An 18,686-nucleotide genomic window follows, 5' to 3' on the forward strand; every position below is an offset into this window, starting at 1 on the left:
GGTAACAGACACATTCTCTTTATATTCCTTACTTAAAAACAGTGTCCTTTCTAGTTCAAACATTCTGCAGTTTTTGTTTATAATGTCATATTTCGTAATTTGAGGAGATCCAAAAGAAATGCCACAGAATAAACATTACTTGAGGAAATTTATCAAGATGCTGCTGGTACAAGTGAAGCTGACAAAAACTGACAGCCATTCTCCTCAGCTGTCAGATCCCAAATCCAACACATTTCACAAGCACATGGTTATTTCCCCCAAACGCTCACTATATTGCCCTACTTTGGTAACTTTCCACAATTTTGATTATACTAAAAATGATGTGAAAAACTATTCAAGAGTTTATGGTTTTAAATATAGCAAAAGGAAGAGGCACAAGGAGCAACCACAGACATGGACAGTAGAGGTGCTCTTACCCCACACAATCAGGAACGCGAGACAGCTGTTAATTCATCCAAGGTACAGAATCATAAAACAATGGATGTGAGTTTCTAATTTATCACAAGCCTGGTGGCTTACAACAGGATTTATTTTCCCTCACAGCTCTGGAGAAGTCACAGAGTCTTAGAAGTCACAGCTCTTAGAAGTCCAAGACTAAGATGTCAGTAGGGTTGGCTCCTTCTGGAGGCTCTAAGGGAATCTGCTCCATGCTTCTTCCTAGCTTTGCATAGCTGACGGCAACCCCTGCCACTCCTCGACATTTCTTGGCTCACAGCTACATCTCTCCACTTTGTGCCTCCATCTTCACATGACCATCTTCCCTCTGGGTGTCTATGTCTGCCTTCCATGACCTTCTGCCTATGACACTTGTCATTCTGGATCTAAAGTTCACTCTACTCCAGTATGACCTCATCTTAACTAATTACAACTGCAAAGACCCCATTTCCAATTTAGGACACAGGTTATGGATGGACATGAATTTTGGGAGGACACTACTAAGCTCAGTATACAATGGTATGGTCATGTTTTAATTTTTTACACACTCATTCTGCAGTCTTTGCTCACTCCTCTCTCTTGTAACCATGCCTCATATATACAGGGTTCCCAGTCAGTGTCTGTTAATGAAACAATGAATGTTTGATACAGAGCGAAACCCTTCCTTGCAGTATGGATCTGCTGAATGAGGGCATCTCTCTTAACAAACCCACCCACCATTCTTGTCATTTCTTCTAGCACACACTAAAAAAGTAAAGAAAGATGGATACCTGAAAAGCTATCTGAGCAAAGAATGCTTATAATGCATTATTCTTTAGGTTCCTCATCCACATTTCATTCAACGGCAATTATTAATATACTAATTTGCTTTGATGGCTTTCCAAAGGACCCACCTTAGTTATAGAGAAACCGTCATCTCTCCTCTCACATCCATATACAATCAGCTCATGCAGAAGCTACAGTGGTAAATTTATGTGTCATTTTAACCGGGTTAAGGGATGCCCAGACCACTAGTAAAGCACTATTCCTGGGTATTGTGAGAGTGTTTGAATTAGTAGAGTGAGTAAAGAATATCTACCCTCACTAATGTGGCATCGTCCAGTCCATTGAGGGCCTGGATAGAACAAAAAGGCAGAGGAAGGGTGAATTCCTCCCTCTTTTTGAGCTAGAACATCCATCTTCCCCTGCCTTCAGACATCTGAACTCCATGCTCCCAGGCCTTAGACTCAAAGACACCTGCAGTCCCCACCCCAGATTCCAGGCCCTTAGCCTCAGACTGGGGGTCACATCATCAGCCTCTCTGGTTCTCCAGCTTGCATGACATCGTGTCCTCCACAATCACATGAGACAATTCTCACAACAAATCTCTTTATACATACACACAAACACACACACAGTTGTATTTGTTCAGTTTCTCTGGGAGCCCTTGCACAAACACACAAGTACAGTTGGAATCAAGTCTGGAAATAAACACATATGATGCTAGATAAGCAAACTACACAAATAATGGGAGCGATGCCATGGGTGCCAGCTACCTGGGTATCAGCTCCACACCCCAGGGAGCTGATGACAATGACTGACAAGCCACAACAGCACTGACCAGTGAAAGCCAGGTGAGAGACTTCCTGCCACCCCATGTCCAAAATGCATGACTCCAGGGCAGAGAGGACAGGGTGTAGTAATAAGGAAGGCTTTGTAAAGATGAGATCTTTGAATTATATTTTTTTAAATGAAGTGAGAGATTTCCAGGTTGGCAGAGATGGGAAAGGATTTTCTGTTCAGGGCATAGACGTGTGAACTTACCCAGAGAGTGTGGACCATGAACTCCACATCGAGCAAGGGGAGTAGGAGGTGGCAGGAGAGGAGGCAGAGAGTTGGGCAGGTGCAGATTAGCATCTGCTCTGTAGTTTGGAACCTCATTCTCACAGGTAATGGGACAGAGGGGCAAGGTGGAGGGAAGGACAGCCAGATCAGCAGGTGCTGGACACTATGATTCAGGATGGTGGCAGCAGGCATGAGAAGCAGTGGATGGAGTCTAGTGACAGCCAGGCTGCTGGCCTGATAGCACCTGGTGACACAGGGATGGAGGTGATAGAAGAGAGGGAGGTAACTTTCTGAGACCTCAAGGGTACCTGTGTCACATTTGTGTGCCCCAGCAGAGCCATTTCCTCTGCCTGGAATACCCCTCCTGCTGCCTACAATGCACAGTGCCTCTGGCAGCTGGTATTGTGCCTAGCATATCAGCAGCTCAAAAACTGTTGCAGAAATGAACAAACACTTCTAGCCCTAAAAAGACAGGATGATATGTATCAGAAACACATAACAATGTCTTAAAGACTAAAGTCAAAAGATTTTTGTTTAAGTGGGTGTGGTGTCACATGCCTGTGATCCCAGGACTCTGGAAGGCTGAGGCAAGAGAATTGCAAGTTAGAGTCCTGCCTCAGCAACTTAGCAAGATCTTGTCTCAAAAAATATAAAGGGCTGGAGATTTAGATCAGTGTGAAGGCCTGGGGTTCAAGCCACAGTACAACCAAAAAGACAAAAAATAATCTTTTGTTCAATATCCTAACAAATATGGTTTATAAGGGAAGTTTGATAATAAGAATGGGTCTCCTGGAAACAGCAAAGGCGGGGGGGGGGGGGCTGGCAAATACCAGAGTATTTATTGTACCACTTATTGGCCACCTATTAAGTGCCAAGAATTCTTTTAAATATGGTAGAGCTTTGGGGTGAAACCAAACCAAAAAGTTCGTTGATTAAACACTATGGGGACTTGTTAATGCTGTAATGTCCTGGCTTTGCTGCTCCCACATTTTCCATGTTTTACTAACACTATAGAAAACTTTAAAATAGCATTTATGAACTCTTTTCAGAAAATCTGAAGAAGTATGCTTCATGATGTTGAGGGAGGGACACATGGCTGGAAGAAAAACATATAAAATCCAAAATGCACGCCGGGCCTGATGACACACACTTATAATCCCAGCATTCTGGGAGGCTGAGGGTGGATGATGACAGCAAGGTCAAGCTCAGCCTGGGCAAATTAGTGACTTATCGAGATCTTGTCTCAAATAAAAAATAAATAAAGGGCTTAAGATTTAGCTCAGTGCAAAGGCCCTGGGTTCAATCCCTGTACTGCAAAAATTAAAATTAAAAAACTGTTTAAATCCCAGAAGCCTACAGGTAAGAACTGTTACATGAAAGACCATCTGAGACCAAACCACAGTTGTGCAGATTTAAATGTTACCTCAAAACAATACTCTTTTGCCTTTGTGAGCCTTCTTCTGGTGGGACAGCTTAGTTGCACAATTTATGAAGTTCACAGATAGGAACTGTGAGTTGTAACCATTTCTTCCTCTGCCTATGCACCAACAGACCACTGAATCAGATGCAACTAACCTCAGGAAGATCTCAGGTTCTCCCTGACCACAGGCTGCTGCAGAGAACAGACCAAGCTCCTCAGGAAGTAATGTGGCTAATACACCTGTCACCAGGAACAACCCTGCTTTAGTGTTCATTCCTCAAGATTCCTAAGAAGTTGTTCCCAAACTAAACTCAACAGAATACAGAAGTTTCACTGATCCAGCCAAGTGATCATGGCCCACCAACTTAAGGCTCTAGTGATGGACAAGATTTTATAATCGCATGGTGCCCTCTTACGCTGCACCAAGCATTACCCTTGTAGTTGCTGGAGGTCAAGGGGGTTAAGGGGAGGGGCCAGGGCAGCCAGGGGACACCCAAAGGGGTCAGGGTACCAGCTATCTATCTAAGCTAGCATGGAAGAATTTCTGTATTATTAACTAAGAGATGAGTGTCAGCCCTGTGTTACAGACCTTAGACTAGGAATTAGCAAAATTTCTGTAAAGAGCCAAGTCGTAAATATTTTAGGCTCTGCAATCCCTATTTTCCATTATAACTAACTCAGCTCTGCATTGTAGTGCAAAAGCAGCCAGATAAAAGATATAAATAAAATCTGTTTGTGTTTCAATAAAAATGTAAAAAAAAAACCAAAAAACAAAAAAATAGGCAGTGGGACAGATGTGAATAGGGTGTAGTCTGTGACCTTTACCCTACAACACAGTATAGCTAATAACCCTACAGAACAATCAAATATTCAGTCTCACCCTCATTACACAGTATCTTACCAACTGGTTTTACCCGGCATGATGATTCTTACAACCTTCACGTTTATAGACCCTGAGAGGCTGAGTCAACAGTCACCCTCCCCCACAAATTAAGATACTCACCCAGAAAAATCTGTAGTGAGAATTCCATAGTGGAAGATGTATATTCGGCTGATGTGGCATATTGTAAGGTATCCCATGGCTACAAAAAAGGTGTATCTAAAACCAAAAGCACAGATGACTGGATTATTATGCATGACAATAATGCACTCAATACATGTTCCCTTCTTTCTCTCCTTCACCCGCTACATACATATGGTCACAAGACTTCTCTGCCCAACGACATCACAGTCCATCCCCTCCTCACTCTCCAACCCATGCTTCTCACCTGGACCACACTGGATGCTCTCAGCCTTAACAGCATAAAGGAATCACCCAGGCAGCCTCACAAACTACAGTTGCCAGGGGCTTTTCCCAGACATCCTGGTTTAATTGGTAGTAGGTGCACCAGGCAGGTGTATTCCAGTTGGCACCCAGGACTGGGAACCACAGACCTGTAAGGTCTGGCACGTGATTCTCCTCTTCACAAATCATCACATTTTACACGATGATCCTCACAAAATACAAATCAGCACCCAACTGTTGATCCCTTCTCTTGACTTCCATTCCCTTTGTTTTCTTACCACCTCTCTGGATAATTCTTCCAGAGCTCATTGTTCAGCTTACCTTCCTCCACCTATTCCTTCAGTGTGAAATGCTCTACTCAGGATCCTCCCCACCCATGCCTCAGGCTTCAATTACCACTTACTAATTAGCATTCCCTGGCTTCCTTCAGAGAGGTAGCCCAGACCTCTACATTGTATGAAGTAGTAATACCCAAATAAGCAACACACAGGTACTTACATGCACACTTTTATCATTTATAACATTTATCAAATTGCAGTTACAAATATATGTGGTGATCTGTGCAATGGACTGATGTGTCCCCCTTCCCCCTCTAAAAAAACTGAAATGTTGAACCCCCAATGCAATGGTATCAAGAGGCAGAGTTCTTGGGAGGTTGAGGGTGGAGTCCTAGTGAATGGGATTAGCTCCCTAATAAAAGGGATCCCAGAGAGGCCTTCCCACCCTCTTTCTGCCATGTGAGGCTACAATGAGAACTTGGCCATCAGACATGCAGAAGAAAGCCCTCACCAGAACCCAACCATGCCAGCTAACCTGAGTTCCATTCTCTAAAGAAATGAGAAACACTCTCTGTTGTTTACAGGACACCCTGCTATAGGGCACTGCCACAGCAGCACAAGCAGACCAAGGCGCTCTCTCTTTCCTGACTGTGAGCTCCATGAAGGCAGAGGTGGCCAAGCGCATTTTGTTAGCCATGGTAAGTGAATGCTACTCTTATTACAAGTCTCCAGCAGATCCTACTGTCTTGCCAAATTAAAACTCCTGAACTCGGTGCCATGCACAGTGCTTCCCAAGCTCTACCTCACCTTTCTAAACTCATCTCTAGTCCTGCTTCAGGTCCACCTGACATTCAAATAACTTGGATCACTCATGTTCCACAATTGCATCCTGTATTTTCAAACCAGATTTCTTCCTGCATGCTTCTTCTTCTGCTTGCAATTCCTTTCTCCATCCTATAGCCCATCTGGAAACTGTCTACCACATAAGGCTCAGCTCAGTGTCACTCCTTACTGTCACTTGGCTTGTCTTGCTCCATCCATCCCAACCCATCTCCTGCTCCCCCCACTCCCAGCACAATTCATTACCCCAATGTCTGCATCTTTCTAGTGCCTCATGATAACTCATGTAATTGTAGTATTAAAAATTATCTACATAGACATCTGTTTCCCCAACTCACTGTGACCTTGAGCATACCAACCATTGGCTTAACACATAGGACAGGTTCAGTTACATTAGTAGAAATAAACTGAAATGAACACATATATTAAACATTTTAAATGATTCAGGAGCACATCAATGCAGACATAAATTAGGAAGGTCTAACTTTTAACATGTATCATAAAACAGGGAAGATGAGGGCCGGGGATTTAGCTCAGTGGTTCTGCCACCTGCCTCACAAGCACAAGGACCCGAGTTCAATCCCCAGTACCCCCCCCCAAAAAAACAGGGAAGATGAATATCTTGATATTAGATTATATTGAAATTCATATATTCACATTAAAATAACACATGAAGACTAAGTCAATTCAAGGAATGGTATAATAAGGAAATAAAAATTCTTTCCATAGCAAGAGATATTCAGATAACAAGCATGAAAGAGTTCTATAAACTCTAAAGCACTATATAACCTTAAGTTTTCTTTACCATTATTTAGGATGATGTTTGCTATAATTTAAATATGAAGTGTCCCCCAGTGACTTCTGTATCGAGGGCTTGAGCCCCATGCAGCAATGTTCAGAGGTGGGATGGACTGATGCATTGATAAGTTCCTGAGTGAATGGGCTATTAGGAGGTGGGACCCAGCTAGAAGAACTAAGATGCTAGGGCAGGGGGCCTTTGAAGAGTACATTTTGTCCACAGCCCCTTCTTCTCTGGCTCTTTCCCTCTTTTTCTGCTTCTTGGCTGCCCTTAGCTGAGCAGCTTTCCTCCACCACACCCTTCCTCCAAACAAAGGTCTAAGAAGAACTCCCTTAAGAGCTGAAGCAGTAGAACAGAACTAGACCTTGTTGCCTCCAGCAACCCTTCCCTTTCTCCACCCATTGCATCAGCTCCAGGAAGCAGCAAGGGGCAGATTCTTCCCACCAGGTGAGATGCAGCCAGGCCTGCTACTTCCCTTTGTCCACAACAGGAGTCCACCCAGACCTTCCCCTGCTCTGAGGGGAAAGCAGGGTTGATTCAATTGTTGTAATTAGATCCCAGCTGTCAAGAGTGCAGCAGAGTGCTGAATCCTCATGCAATAGGGCAATGCATTCATGCCCTGGCCAGACCTGAAAATCTCAGGAAACCAGGAGTGGCTGAGGAAATACGTATTCCACAGACAGACTAACAGGAGCTCAAACCCCAGCACTGGACAAGTAAACCATGGTGTGAGAAGTTGAAAGAGTGGTTATTTCAGAAAGAGGGTGCAGCAGAGATCAGTACAGGAGGGATGGTAATATTCTATTGACCTGGGGCTGGTTACATGGGTGTGTTCATTTGGTGAAAATTTCACCCAACAGTGTATTTATTCACCTCTCTGAGCTCTCATTTCCTCATCTCAGGGAGAAAAAAATTACATTTCATAGAGTCGTCTTAGGGACAATATATTTGAAATAATAAAATGAAATAGTAAATGATGTACTAAATAATGAAATACATTAAAAAGAGTCTGGCCTATGACTTGTTATAAAGCAGAAACTCCAGAATGGATAACTGCACCACTAAGCTCTCACACCTGCTCCAGGTGCTTCACGCATGGTAAACTGAGGCCTGTGAGGCCCGTAAAACATAATTGCAAGGATGAGAACACAGGTGATAGACACCCTCGAGAACTCTCTAAAAAATCCTGAGAAACAATCAGTTCAGAAATGGTTTAGTTGCATATGGCAACAAATACTAATTCTCCCCTCCTCCTCCCAGCCATATGACAGAACTCTTACTCCTGGCTCAGGGGAGTAAAAAGAATAACTCACAAAGAATCAGGAAATCACAATCTTGAAGATAACTTGCATCCAAACTAGTATAAATCCCAACTTGTGTATAGAGAACCTGTGTGACCTGTCAAGGTGTCCTAACTCTAGTCTAGTGCTTTTTCTCTGAATCAATAGAGTAACTTTGGATATTTTTTAAAATTTACACTGAGACCATCCATTGGGAACTGTGACCCACTCCCTCCCCCTGCAATGCTGTCAACCACACAACCAAACAAAAGGGGAGGGACTTGGCACCTTTCCTTCTTAACTGTTATGGAAGAGCCCTCTGCTACCACAGTATTACTGTGATGAAATGGCCATTGCCTGCTGTGAACAGCTCAGCTCTGCCAAGGCTGGAAAATTCAATTCCCAGTCACCAAAGACTGGGGTCTGCCATGGAACAGGTATGTGTGCAATTTCCTGATCCTCTGAAAAATGGGCCACACCCATCAGAATAACACAGGTAAAGGAAGAGCTGAGAAATTAGAATATGTAGATATTAGGAATCAGTTAGCAAGATGCAGTAGTTATTAATTATTTAATTTTTAAAGCTTTAAAGCTTTTATCAGCATTGTGTCATATGTAAAACACACCAAAACCTATTCTTTTTAGATTAACAAGACAGATTTCCTATTTCCTTTCTGGAAGGAATGATACTATCCTTTTCAAGGATGGCACTGAGAAGAGAGATGATTAAAATTCAAATGTTCAGAACTCATTCGGATTCTAAGTTGAATGAATGTAAAGCTTAAAAGCATGCAAAAATATTTTCCTATGAAAATCATAAACTTATAACAAATAACCATAAAATTATAGCCCAAAGTTAAATGTCGATGTTTTTAAGAAAGAAAACTATTGTGTGGACGGTCTTATTAATCAAAGAGCTTTTCTGAAGAAAAAAAAAAAAAGGCAAAAGGCATCTGCTTTTGAGAGAAGCCATCAGAAAAGGGTAAGTGCCTTTTGAAAGCAATTTATTCATTCCATAAATACTTATGGAGCCCTTACTTGTGCCAGGTATTGTTCTAGGTTTTGAGGATGCAACAGTAAGCAAAAGAGAAAGCATTTGTTCTCATAGGACTTACATTCCAGTATCCCCAGAAGGCAGAGTCAGCACTGAGTTCCGAGTAAGACTCTGGGAAACAGACAAAGCAAAGCAGATACCCCGGGCATCTCAGTGGAGAATCCAAGCACGGAGCCTTCTGGGTAAAGTAAATTACTACTGTACTTTAAAATCAAAACATCATAGCAGAAGTTTCTTTTTTCCAGTACTGGGAATCGAACTCAGGACCATGCACTTGCCAGGCAGAACAGTGCTGCTGAGCTACATCCCCGGCAGCAGAAATCATTCTTTCTTTTTAAATACTTTATTGTAGAGTCTTGAAGTACACAACTTATTAAGTTTGGATATATGTAGTCACCCATAAAACCAGCCCCAAATTCAAGACCCTATGCAACACTTCCTAGAAGGTTTCTGGTGAAGAACCATGAGGACATATCCTAGAGAAGCTAAGATTTACTACTTGTGGAAAATGGTAAAAGAACACCTTCCCCTTGGAAATACATTTCAAAAATCACACACGTAAAAAAATCTCACTTTGCATTGTTCAAGGTCTTACCTGTGAATATTGGATACACTTGTGGTGACCATAATTCCATAACACAATAACACCAGCACAAAAAGATGTATAGAATACCTTTAAGACATGAGGAAAGGAAGGGATGCTGAGTGTATTTCATGCTAATATACCTACTGGCTACTCCACCTCCACCCCTAGCCCCACCAAAAAGCAAGTGATCAGTTTATTCATATTGATGTAAAGAAATAAACCAAATATTGTTGTATGTAACTAAGATAATTATATCTTGAAGTGACACCAGGACATCATGACCTAGTTTGCCAAATGTAGCACTAATAATTCAGGAACCCATAAATGGAATGCTTCTACCTTTCTCCATATCTATATACAACTGGGGAGCCAGAGAAGGAGTTCTTTCTTTGGGACTATATTTTTTCAAAAGTACCAATACCAAAACCAGGCTTTGCCAGGTACCAAGACTTTTACCCAGTGGTTGATTCAAAAGACTCACCTTTTCTCAAATGTTTGTTGAAGACTTAGGAGCAGTATTCTAGGGCCCTGAATAAATTCACAAATTTCCTGAAGATATACTTCTAGACATATTGCTTTCTAAAGCTTCTCCCCTAAGAAGTGCCATCCCAGGGTATTTGCCCAGCTTAACCTAGCAGAGAAAAGTCCAATCTACCATCTTTAACATTCTCTAAAGAAAAACTCTAAGTCCCTAAAACCTGCACTAAAACCAGGGTTCTACTAGAAATGCAGGACTGGCACCAATGTCTTCAGCAGGAATACCACAAATACACCAATGTGTGCAAAGGTCAGGAAAGGTTCCTTCTTGGAAAAAATTAAATGTTAAGGCATCCCACTTGCATGATCTGTGGAAGTCCACTCTTTTTTCTTTGGGAAAATTGACTATTTTTAGTAGTATGTGTTTGCAATATATTCATCATGTGGAATTACTACATATATATAGCACATTTTAAACCTTTTTAGTTCCTTTTGTCTTTTCCTTCCCCTGTCCTTTCCTCATCCTATTCCCAGATCTCCTTCTAATTTCCACAAAATCTACCTCCATGTTTCCTATCATCTATCTTTTGTTTTTTTTCTTTAAATTATTTATACATTGGGTTTCTCCTATAAGAGAAACCATGCAATATTTAAAGTTCTGTGTCTGGTTCATTTCACTTAATATTATAGTCTCAAGGTGCATCTACCTACAAACAACCCAAATTTATCCTTCTTTATGGCTGAGTAGTACTCCATTGTGTATATACACCATTATTTCTTTATCCATTCATAGGCTGATGGACTTACTGGCCACCTCCAAGATTCAGCCATTATGACTAATTTTAAGAAAAAAATCACTGACTTCTACTGACTAGTCAGTTTATTGTTTCAATTTTCTTAAATAAGTATTTCATAATTCATATTCAATTCACATCTCATAACATGGTATCTTATAATACTATATTATATTTCTTACCTTAGTTCAATGCCAAGAATATTGCCAAAAAACACTACCACTAGAGTTTACAAGATTCATACTCACCAGCCAAAGCAAAAAATGACAAAATAAATGCCCAGAATGGTGGCAATTGCATGTCGGACCTCGGAACTTGTTTTCCCAGGATGTAAGTAGATGCGAAACCAAAAAGCAGCAAACAAGGCAAAGAGCTGGCAGGCCACGAAGTTAACCTATGGGGAAACAGAGCAGAGACCTTTACTGCCTTGCCTCTCTGTGAATTCACCTTCATGTTCTCAGGGTGCCACCTGGAGAAGTAAGTCCAGGTGGGGATGCACCCACAGTGGCAAGTGCCTGCCGAGCCTGCAACAGGCCCCGGTTCCAACCCAACATCACAAAAGTGACTTTCTCACACTTCCGTTTGGTGAGAGACAAGAAAGATCATCATTCCTCATATGGTGTAATAAATTATGGGCTAACAGTTTCTTCTCAGCCCCTTGAAGCTGGGCCAAGGCTATTTTCCCTTCCACAAGCAAGGAGCTTTAAATATAAAGGGCCTAAGCTGTGAGGTCTGTTGCTAGGTGTCATTCCCCATCTCAAACACTGTCCTAAGAGAAAGAACGGCAAGAGAGTTCTCTTGTTTGGTCCCTAAGAAGTTGAAGTCTTTTCCAAGATGTTTTCTGATTTCAAATTGGCACCAACTAAGCAAAAGAATTCCTCGAATTCAAGCTGTGACACAAAAAGAGACACAGCCCTCCAATAAACTTCCAGATCCAAGCCCAGTCAACTATGCAAAGTAGATACCAAATTTCCTTAGAAAAAAAAATCTGTGCTATATCTCTCAAGAATATTTAGCCTGGGAGGGGGGGTTAAAGCTGTGTGGTTAAGTGCTTGCCTAGCAAGCACAAGGCTTTGAGTTTAATCTGCAACACTGAGGAAAAAAGAAAATTTTACTTAAAAGTAAAAAGAAAGCAATTCCCTAGAGCCTATAGGAGTTTTTAAAAAGAACAAACAGCCAGGCATGGTGGCACACTCATGAAATCTCAGCATTCTGAAAGGCTGAGGCAGGAAGACTGCCAAATTCAAAGCCAGCCTGGGCAAATTTACAAGACCCTGTTTCAAAATAAAAGAGGGCTAGGGGCCAGGGATTTAGCTCAGTGTTTAGGCTGCCTGCCTTGCAAGCACAAGGACCCAAGTTCAGTCCCCGGTACAAAAAAAAAAATGAGGGCTGAGGTTGTAGCACAGTGTGAAGGCCATGCATTCAATTTCCAGTACGATATTTAAAAATCAAAAAAAGAGAACAAACAAACAAGTATCTTTGCAGGTTGAATTTACACAAATCAGATTCCAAATACCGAGAGGAGGTGAGCCACTCCCAGCACCCAGGAGGAGGCTTCCAGGCCGCCGTACCACCCTACCAAGCTCAGAGGAGGTGAACTGCTCCTAGTGCCCAGGACAAGGTTTCCAGGCCACCAAACCACCAACACCAACACCACGACCACCCCCAGTGCAGAGGAGATGAGCTGCTCCCAGAGCCCAGGAGGTGGCTTCCAGGCCGCAGTACGACTCCCCCCCACCAGCAAAGGAAGTGAGCCATAAGGGCTCCAGCAGCACCACCCCCCATCAAAATGAGAAGACATGTAAACAAGCCTCAAAACCAGACTTCCAGATCACCTAAAGCAACCCGAAAGGGAAACGAGATGGAACACTCTGATATGCAACCATCTGGACTCCCTGAACTAGCAACAAAAGAGGATCTGGAAAAAAAATGAAATCAGAAATAATTGCTCAGATAACGGCAGAGATTGTGCCCATACTGCAAGATATGATTAATAAATCTAGAGAGGACACAGATTAAAAAAATGGAGGAACTGAGGAACATGATGGAATCCCAACATAGGAAACAAATGGAATCAATAAAATGGATGCAAACAGATTTCCAGGAGATTAAAAACTCCAATGAAAGCTTATGCACCAGAATGAGCCAATGTAAGGACAGAATTTCAGATATAGAAGATAAGGTTGCAATTAGTGACCAGGAAAAGAAAAATTTCTTTAAAGTATTAAGGGACCACGAGAAATCAATCCAGCAGCTGCTAGACGATGCAAAGAAGAATAACATAAGACTTATTGGAGTCAATGAAGAAAGAGGAGAGAGTGCAGATGATATAAAAATAAACTGTTCACAGAAGTAATGACAGAAAACTTCCCAAGCAGGGGAAAAGAATTTAATATACAGATAAGTAAGGAATATAGAACTCCAACTATGCCTGATCAAAAAGATAATCTACACATAGGCATATAATAGTTAAGATTCCAGAAACTCAACAGAAAAACAAAATTCAACAAGCAGTTAGAGAAAAGAAACAAATCGCATACAAGGAAAAGCCCATCAGAATCAAAGCAGACTTCTCTAAACAAACCCTCAAGGCAAAAAGAGCTTGGAGTGATGTATTTCAAGCCCTAAAGGAAAACAACCTCCAACCCAGACTGATGTAGCCTGCAAAACTGTCTTTCAAAACTGATGGAGAAATAAGATACTTTCATGACAAAGAGCATCTTAGGAACTTCATGAATACCAAACCAGCACTCCGAAAAATTTTAGACAATATCCTAGGAAAAGACAATGAGGATCACAATCTCAGGAAGCCCAGCAGAATGAATCCGTCAGGAATGACACAACACTAAATGCAAAGAGGAAGAACCCAACAAAAAGAAAAAGTCATGACAATGATAAGTCAATATGTATCAATAATAACCATCAATGTTGATGGTCTCAATTCACTAATCAAAAGAAATAGACTGGCAGAATGGGTCAAGAAGCAAGATCCAACAATATGCTACATACAAGAAACACACTTAATTCAAAAAGAAACTCATAGACTGAAAGTTAAAGGGTGGAAAACAATACTCCAAGTGACAGGGACCTGGAAAAAAGCAGGAGTAGCTATCCTCTTTGCAGATCAAGTGGATTTCAAACCAAAATATGAAACACTTCTGGTCCCAAGAATTTCAGATAAGGGATAGTGAATTTGTACATACAAATCTATTGCGAACATGTGTTATCATTCCTCTTAAGTAAAAACTTAAGAACAGAACTGTTGGTTCTTAACAGTAATACAAGAAATTTCTATATTGTTTTCCAAAATGGTTTTATCATTTTACATTCACATTAGCAGTATTACAGTTCTAACAGGTTCACACCTAAGCTGACATTTGTTCTTCTAAAACTTTTAAGTTCATCTCCCTAATGAGTGTATAATATGATCTTGTTATTATACTGATTAGTATTTTTCTGATTCTAGTGTTGCACACCTTTCCTTCTGGTGTACAGGCTATTTATCATATTCTTCTGTCTACTTCTTAATTGGGTTGTCTATTAATGAGCTGTAAGAGTTCTTTATATATTCTGGCCATAGGTTGTACATATTATAAATATGGTCTGTTTAATGACTTCTTTTCATTTTAATGATGTCATTTAAAGTTCTAAATATTGATGGAATCTCATTTATCATTTTTTTCTTTTATATATCATGTTTTTAATATCCTAGGAAACTCTTGCCTACTCCGAATTCATTAACATTTTCCCTTATAATTGCTTCTTAAAGTTTTATAGTTTTAGTCTTTCATATCCAGGTTCATAGATCCTTTCAAGTTATTTTTATGTATGGAAATAAAAGGTTGAGGTTAATTTTTAACATACGGATACCAGGTGTTCTAGTACTATTTGCTGAAAACACTATCTTTTCCTCTGCTCTTGAGTTGAGTTTACATTCTATAAAATGTTAATGTTAAATAATCTTTCAAAACTCAGTGGACTATATATGTGTGGTTCTATTTCCAGATTTTCTGTTTTATTCCAATGATCTATTTGTCTTTCCTTATGCCAACACTGCCTTGATTACTGTAGCTTTAGAAGAACTCTTAAAATTAGGTACTAAATGTCTTCCAACACTGTTCTTTTTTTCTTTTTACTTTTCTAGGTCCTTTGTACTCCTACATAACTTTTAAATTTCAATATCCAATTCTTCATTTATAGCAAGTATACATAGACTTGAATTTTTATATATACCTTGTGTTTTCTAATCCTGCTAAATTCAAGTACAAGTTTTAGGGGCTCCTAGAGATTTCTTAGTATTTTCTCTGTAGATGATCATTTCATCTACATACAAAGATTTTACTTCTATCTTGCCAATCCTATGCTAATTGTGTCTTTTTATTGCCAGACTATTTTGGTTTGGGCCTACGTTTCAAAGTTTAATGGACAGAAGAAAAGTACGCATATCTGCCCTTGTTCCCCACCTTAGGGAGAAAGCATTGTATCTTTTCCATTCATATAAGGCATTTTTGCTGGAAGTAGGCAGTACATGTCTTATCTGTTGAGAAGGTTCTGTTCTACTTCTAGTCTCCTGATAGCTTTTACCATGAACAGCTGTAGAATTTAGTCCAATACTTTTTCTCCAACTAGTGACAGGATCATATGGCTTTTGCCTTTCCTCTGTTAAAATGATGACTTATGGGGGTAGATCTTCCAATACTAAACCTCTGCCATCCCTATAACAAAACCACTTTCTACATACTGCCAGATCTGACTTCTAAGAGTTCATTTTGTTAAAAAAATTTTTTATCTATGTTCATACTTTTTTCTTCTATTATCTTTATCCAGTTTTAGTATTAGCAAAATGTTGATTTCCTAAAATGAGGAGAGAAGTGTTCCTTCTCTTTTCTGCTTTAAATGTTTGATATAATTTATCAGTTAAAATGTATATGTGCCTGTTGTTGTCATATATGTAGGTTTTCAAGCTATGAATATACTTTCTTTAATAGTTGCTATTCAAAGTTTGTATATCCTCCAGAATTAGTTTCATTAAGTTGTCTTCCAAGGTACTTCTTACAAGTTGTCAAATTTATTTCAAAAAAGATTTTTGTAATATGCTTTCTATATCCTTTTAAATTCTGTACAATCTGTGGTAATGTCCTCTAAATTTTGATACTGTAATTTTAAAATGTATAATTGATATTATTTAATAGGAAGAAAAGGTCCAAAGGAGTAGGGAAAGTGGGAGAGGTAGGGGAAAGGAAAGAAGGGAGAAGAAAAAATATGATAAAAGGAAAAAAAATGGAAACAAAGTCTTCGGAAATAAGGGAAGGGTGGAGTTGGTGAAGGGAGGGCAGGGGAAGGGGAAAAAAATAAGAACCAAGATACTCATGTAATGGTACATGATCCCAATGATGAATGTTACTGTATTTTGTACCTAAAATGTACCAATAAACTTAATGAAAAAGAATTCCAAATACATTAAGTGGCCTAACCATTAATAGAGAAGTAACTCAAACTCTTTAAAATATTCAGAATGAAAAGTTCAGCATCAATCCATTTGTAGAAAGCAATTAATAAAAAAAAAAGATTGAAGATATGAATAAACCCTCAACATTGGCATCAGTGGCTTTTCATGCTACAGTAAGCTGCAGCTGTTAGTGAAATTCATTAGGGCTGGACCGAAAGGTGGGGGTAGCAACACCAGCTCCAGAGAGGCTCATTTTGTCTTCCCAGTAAAATGCAACAAAAATTCAGACCCCTATAACTTTTGGAAAATACAACTTTCAGAGAATTTTTATTTAGTTTTCAAAAGTTGACTGTTTTGAATTTCCTCTCTATTTGAAATTTTGCCTTGCCAATCTTCCCAAAACTCTGTTCCCAATATAGCTCACCTTTACTTTTTCCCTTAAAAGATTTGGCGAAAGTGACTTATGAGCTTTTCTTGCAAGATTTTGTCATTAAACAACCAACAACTATCATTCACACACACACAGAAATAATCATCTTTTAAAATGTAAAGGAATCAGCAAATGGAAGATCAAAAGACTGATTATCTGTTGGTGATCAATCACATGTTTTTCCATTCTCTCAGCTCAGGGCCCAGCCCTTGGCCAGGGTGGCCATGGAGTAATGGGCTCCATTCTTATGGGTCTGGCCAGGAATTATTGAGAACCTGTACTTAAGGAATGTTTGAGGGAAATGACAGTGGTTTGTAAGTGTGTAGTTCCTGGGTCAGCAACATCAGCACCATCTAAACCCCTGTTAGAAATACAAATTTTCAGCCAGGCACAGTCACCCCTCTCTATAATCCCAGCACTCTGGGAGCCTGAGGCAGGAGGATCATAAGTTCAACTCCAGCCTGAGTAACTTAGCTAGACCCTCGCTCAAAATTAAAAACTTAAAAGGGGCTGGGGATACACCTTGATGCAAAGCCTCTGGATTCAATCCCCAGCACCACAGAAGAAAAAAAAAGAGAGAAGAAAGGGAGGGGACGGGAGAAGTGGAGATGGGAGGAGAGGAGAGGCCTTCATGTCTGGAATCAATTCAAAATACTTACCCTTCATGGTCATTTTGACTTTAGAGAAGACCCCAGGAGTCGCATGGTGCTAGTTCTGGTGAATGAGGTGGATGGGGACACACTGGAATGTTTTTAGGACTGTGCCTTTTCATTGGATGGCACTCAGCAGGAGCTCCCACCTTTTTTGATCACACTTTGTAAAGACATAAAGGAGGGCTTCCAGAACTGCTTCAGAAAGTGGCAGGAATGATAAGACAAGTGTGTTGAAAGTGAAGGGAACTATTTTGAGGGGAATTAATGACAATGTGTCTTTTACTATAGTATATTTTTAAAAATTGAAACATTCACCAAAGGTTTTGATTGCATGTCATATAGGATCATTTGAAACAGGGCCAGAGCTGGTGAGGATCCCCGGGGCATGACCGCTACTGCCCAGGGAGCCCCAAGGGCAGAGCCCCACAGGCAGAGTGCCCTGGGCTGACTGAGCCCAGCTCTGTCCAGCAGGCCATGCCCACTTGCAAAGAGGGCCCGGCCACGGCCACTTGCTACCAAGAGCCAGTGATGATCCCCATCCCGGGCACGCCCACCAGCCGGCTGCAATGGCGCCTACAACAAAACAGCACTGCCTCTCCCCACCTTCTGGCCTCTTGGCTGTGCAGCTAACTGCTTCCGTAATACAGAGGCACAGGGGGACATAAAGGCCATTGTCCTGAGCTGCAGAAGTGAACAACAGAGAGAGGGCCTCCCTCAGGCTCCCTGAGGAAAACTGAAGCCCACTGGAAAAGTGAAGAGAATCCCTGCAATAAAGGCACACGGGACCACCGTACTTGGTAAGTTGGAGGGATCATCACTTCCCATTTGAACCTGGACTATCTTCAGGGGAAAGGCAGCTAGGACCTGCAATAGAACCTTGCAGAGTTCAACCCTTCAGGAGGACAGGGAGCTCAACTTGGGACTTGCAGCCAGAAATCTGCCTGAATCTCATGGGTCTGGGACTGGCTTACTGAGACTCATTGACTTATAACTGTACACTGCTGGCCGTGTTGTCTATTGTGACAGCAGAGACATACCCTGAAGGAGGCCCTTCACTTTTATCTTTTATTTGTTATTTTTAA

At 40.8% G+C, this 18,686-nt stretch overlaps 1 protein-coding gene across 4 annotated transcripts in view; it reads right to left on the reverse strand.

Annotated features, from left to right (window-relative positions):
• Window positions 1–18,686, reverse strand: part of Mboat1 (membrane bound glycerophospholipid O-acyltransferase 1) — a 186,176-nt gene that overhangs the window by 112,438 nt on the left and 55,052 nt on the right. For 3 of the 4 annotated variants that reach the window (XR_002395974.2, XM_021260574.2, XM_004847619.4), the window contains exons 2-4: window positions 11,321–11,466; window positions 9,811–9,888; window positions 4,683–4,778 (exon numbers count right to left, since the gene is read on the reverse strand). Coding sequence is in view for 3 of the 4 variants with exons in the window: in XM_021260574.2 (XP_021116233.1) it covers window positions 4,683–4,778; window positions 9,811–9,888; window positions 11,321–11,466 (320 nt within the window). In the remaining variant the exon portion in view is untranslated. The remainder of the gene's footprint in view (window positions 1–4,682; window positions 4,779–9,810; window positions 9,889–11,320; window positions 11,467–18,686) is intronic. The other variant, XM_087181811.1, reaches the window with a different exon arrangement.

The sequence above is a fragment of the Heterocephalus glaber genome, unplaced genomic scaffold, assembly GCF_053883595.1.
Source record: "Heterocephalus glaber isolate CG9 unplaced genomic scaffold, H.glaber_assembly_v1.0 deba00001472, whole genome shotgun sequence".
NCBI classification, from domain to species: Eukaryota; Metazoa; Chordata; class Mammalia; order Rodentia; family Bathyergidae; genus Heterocephalus; species Heterocephalus glaber.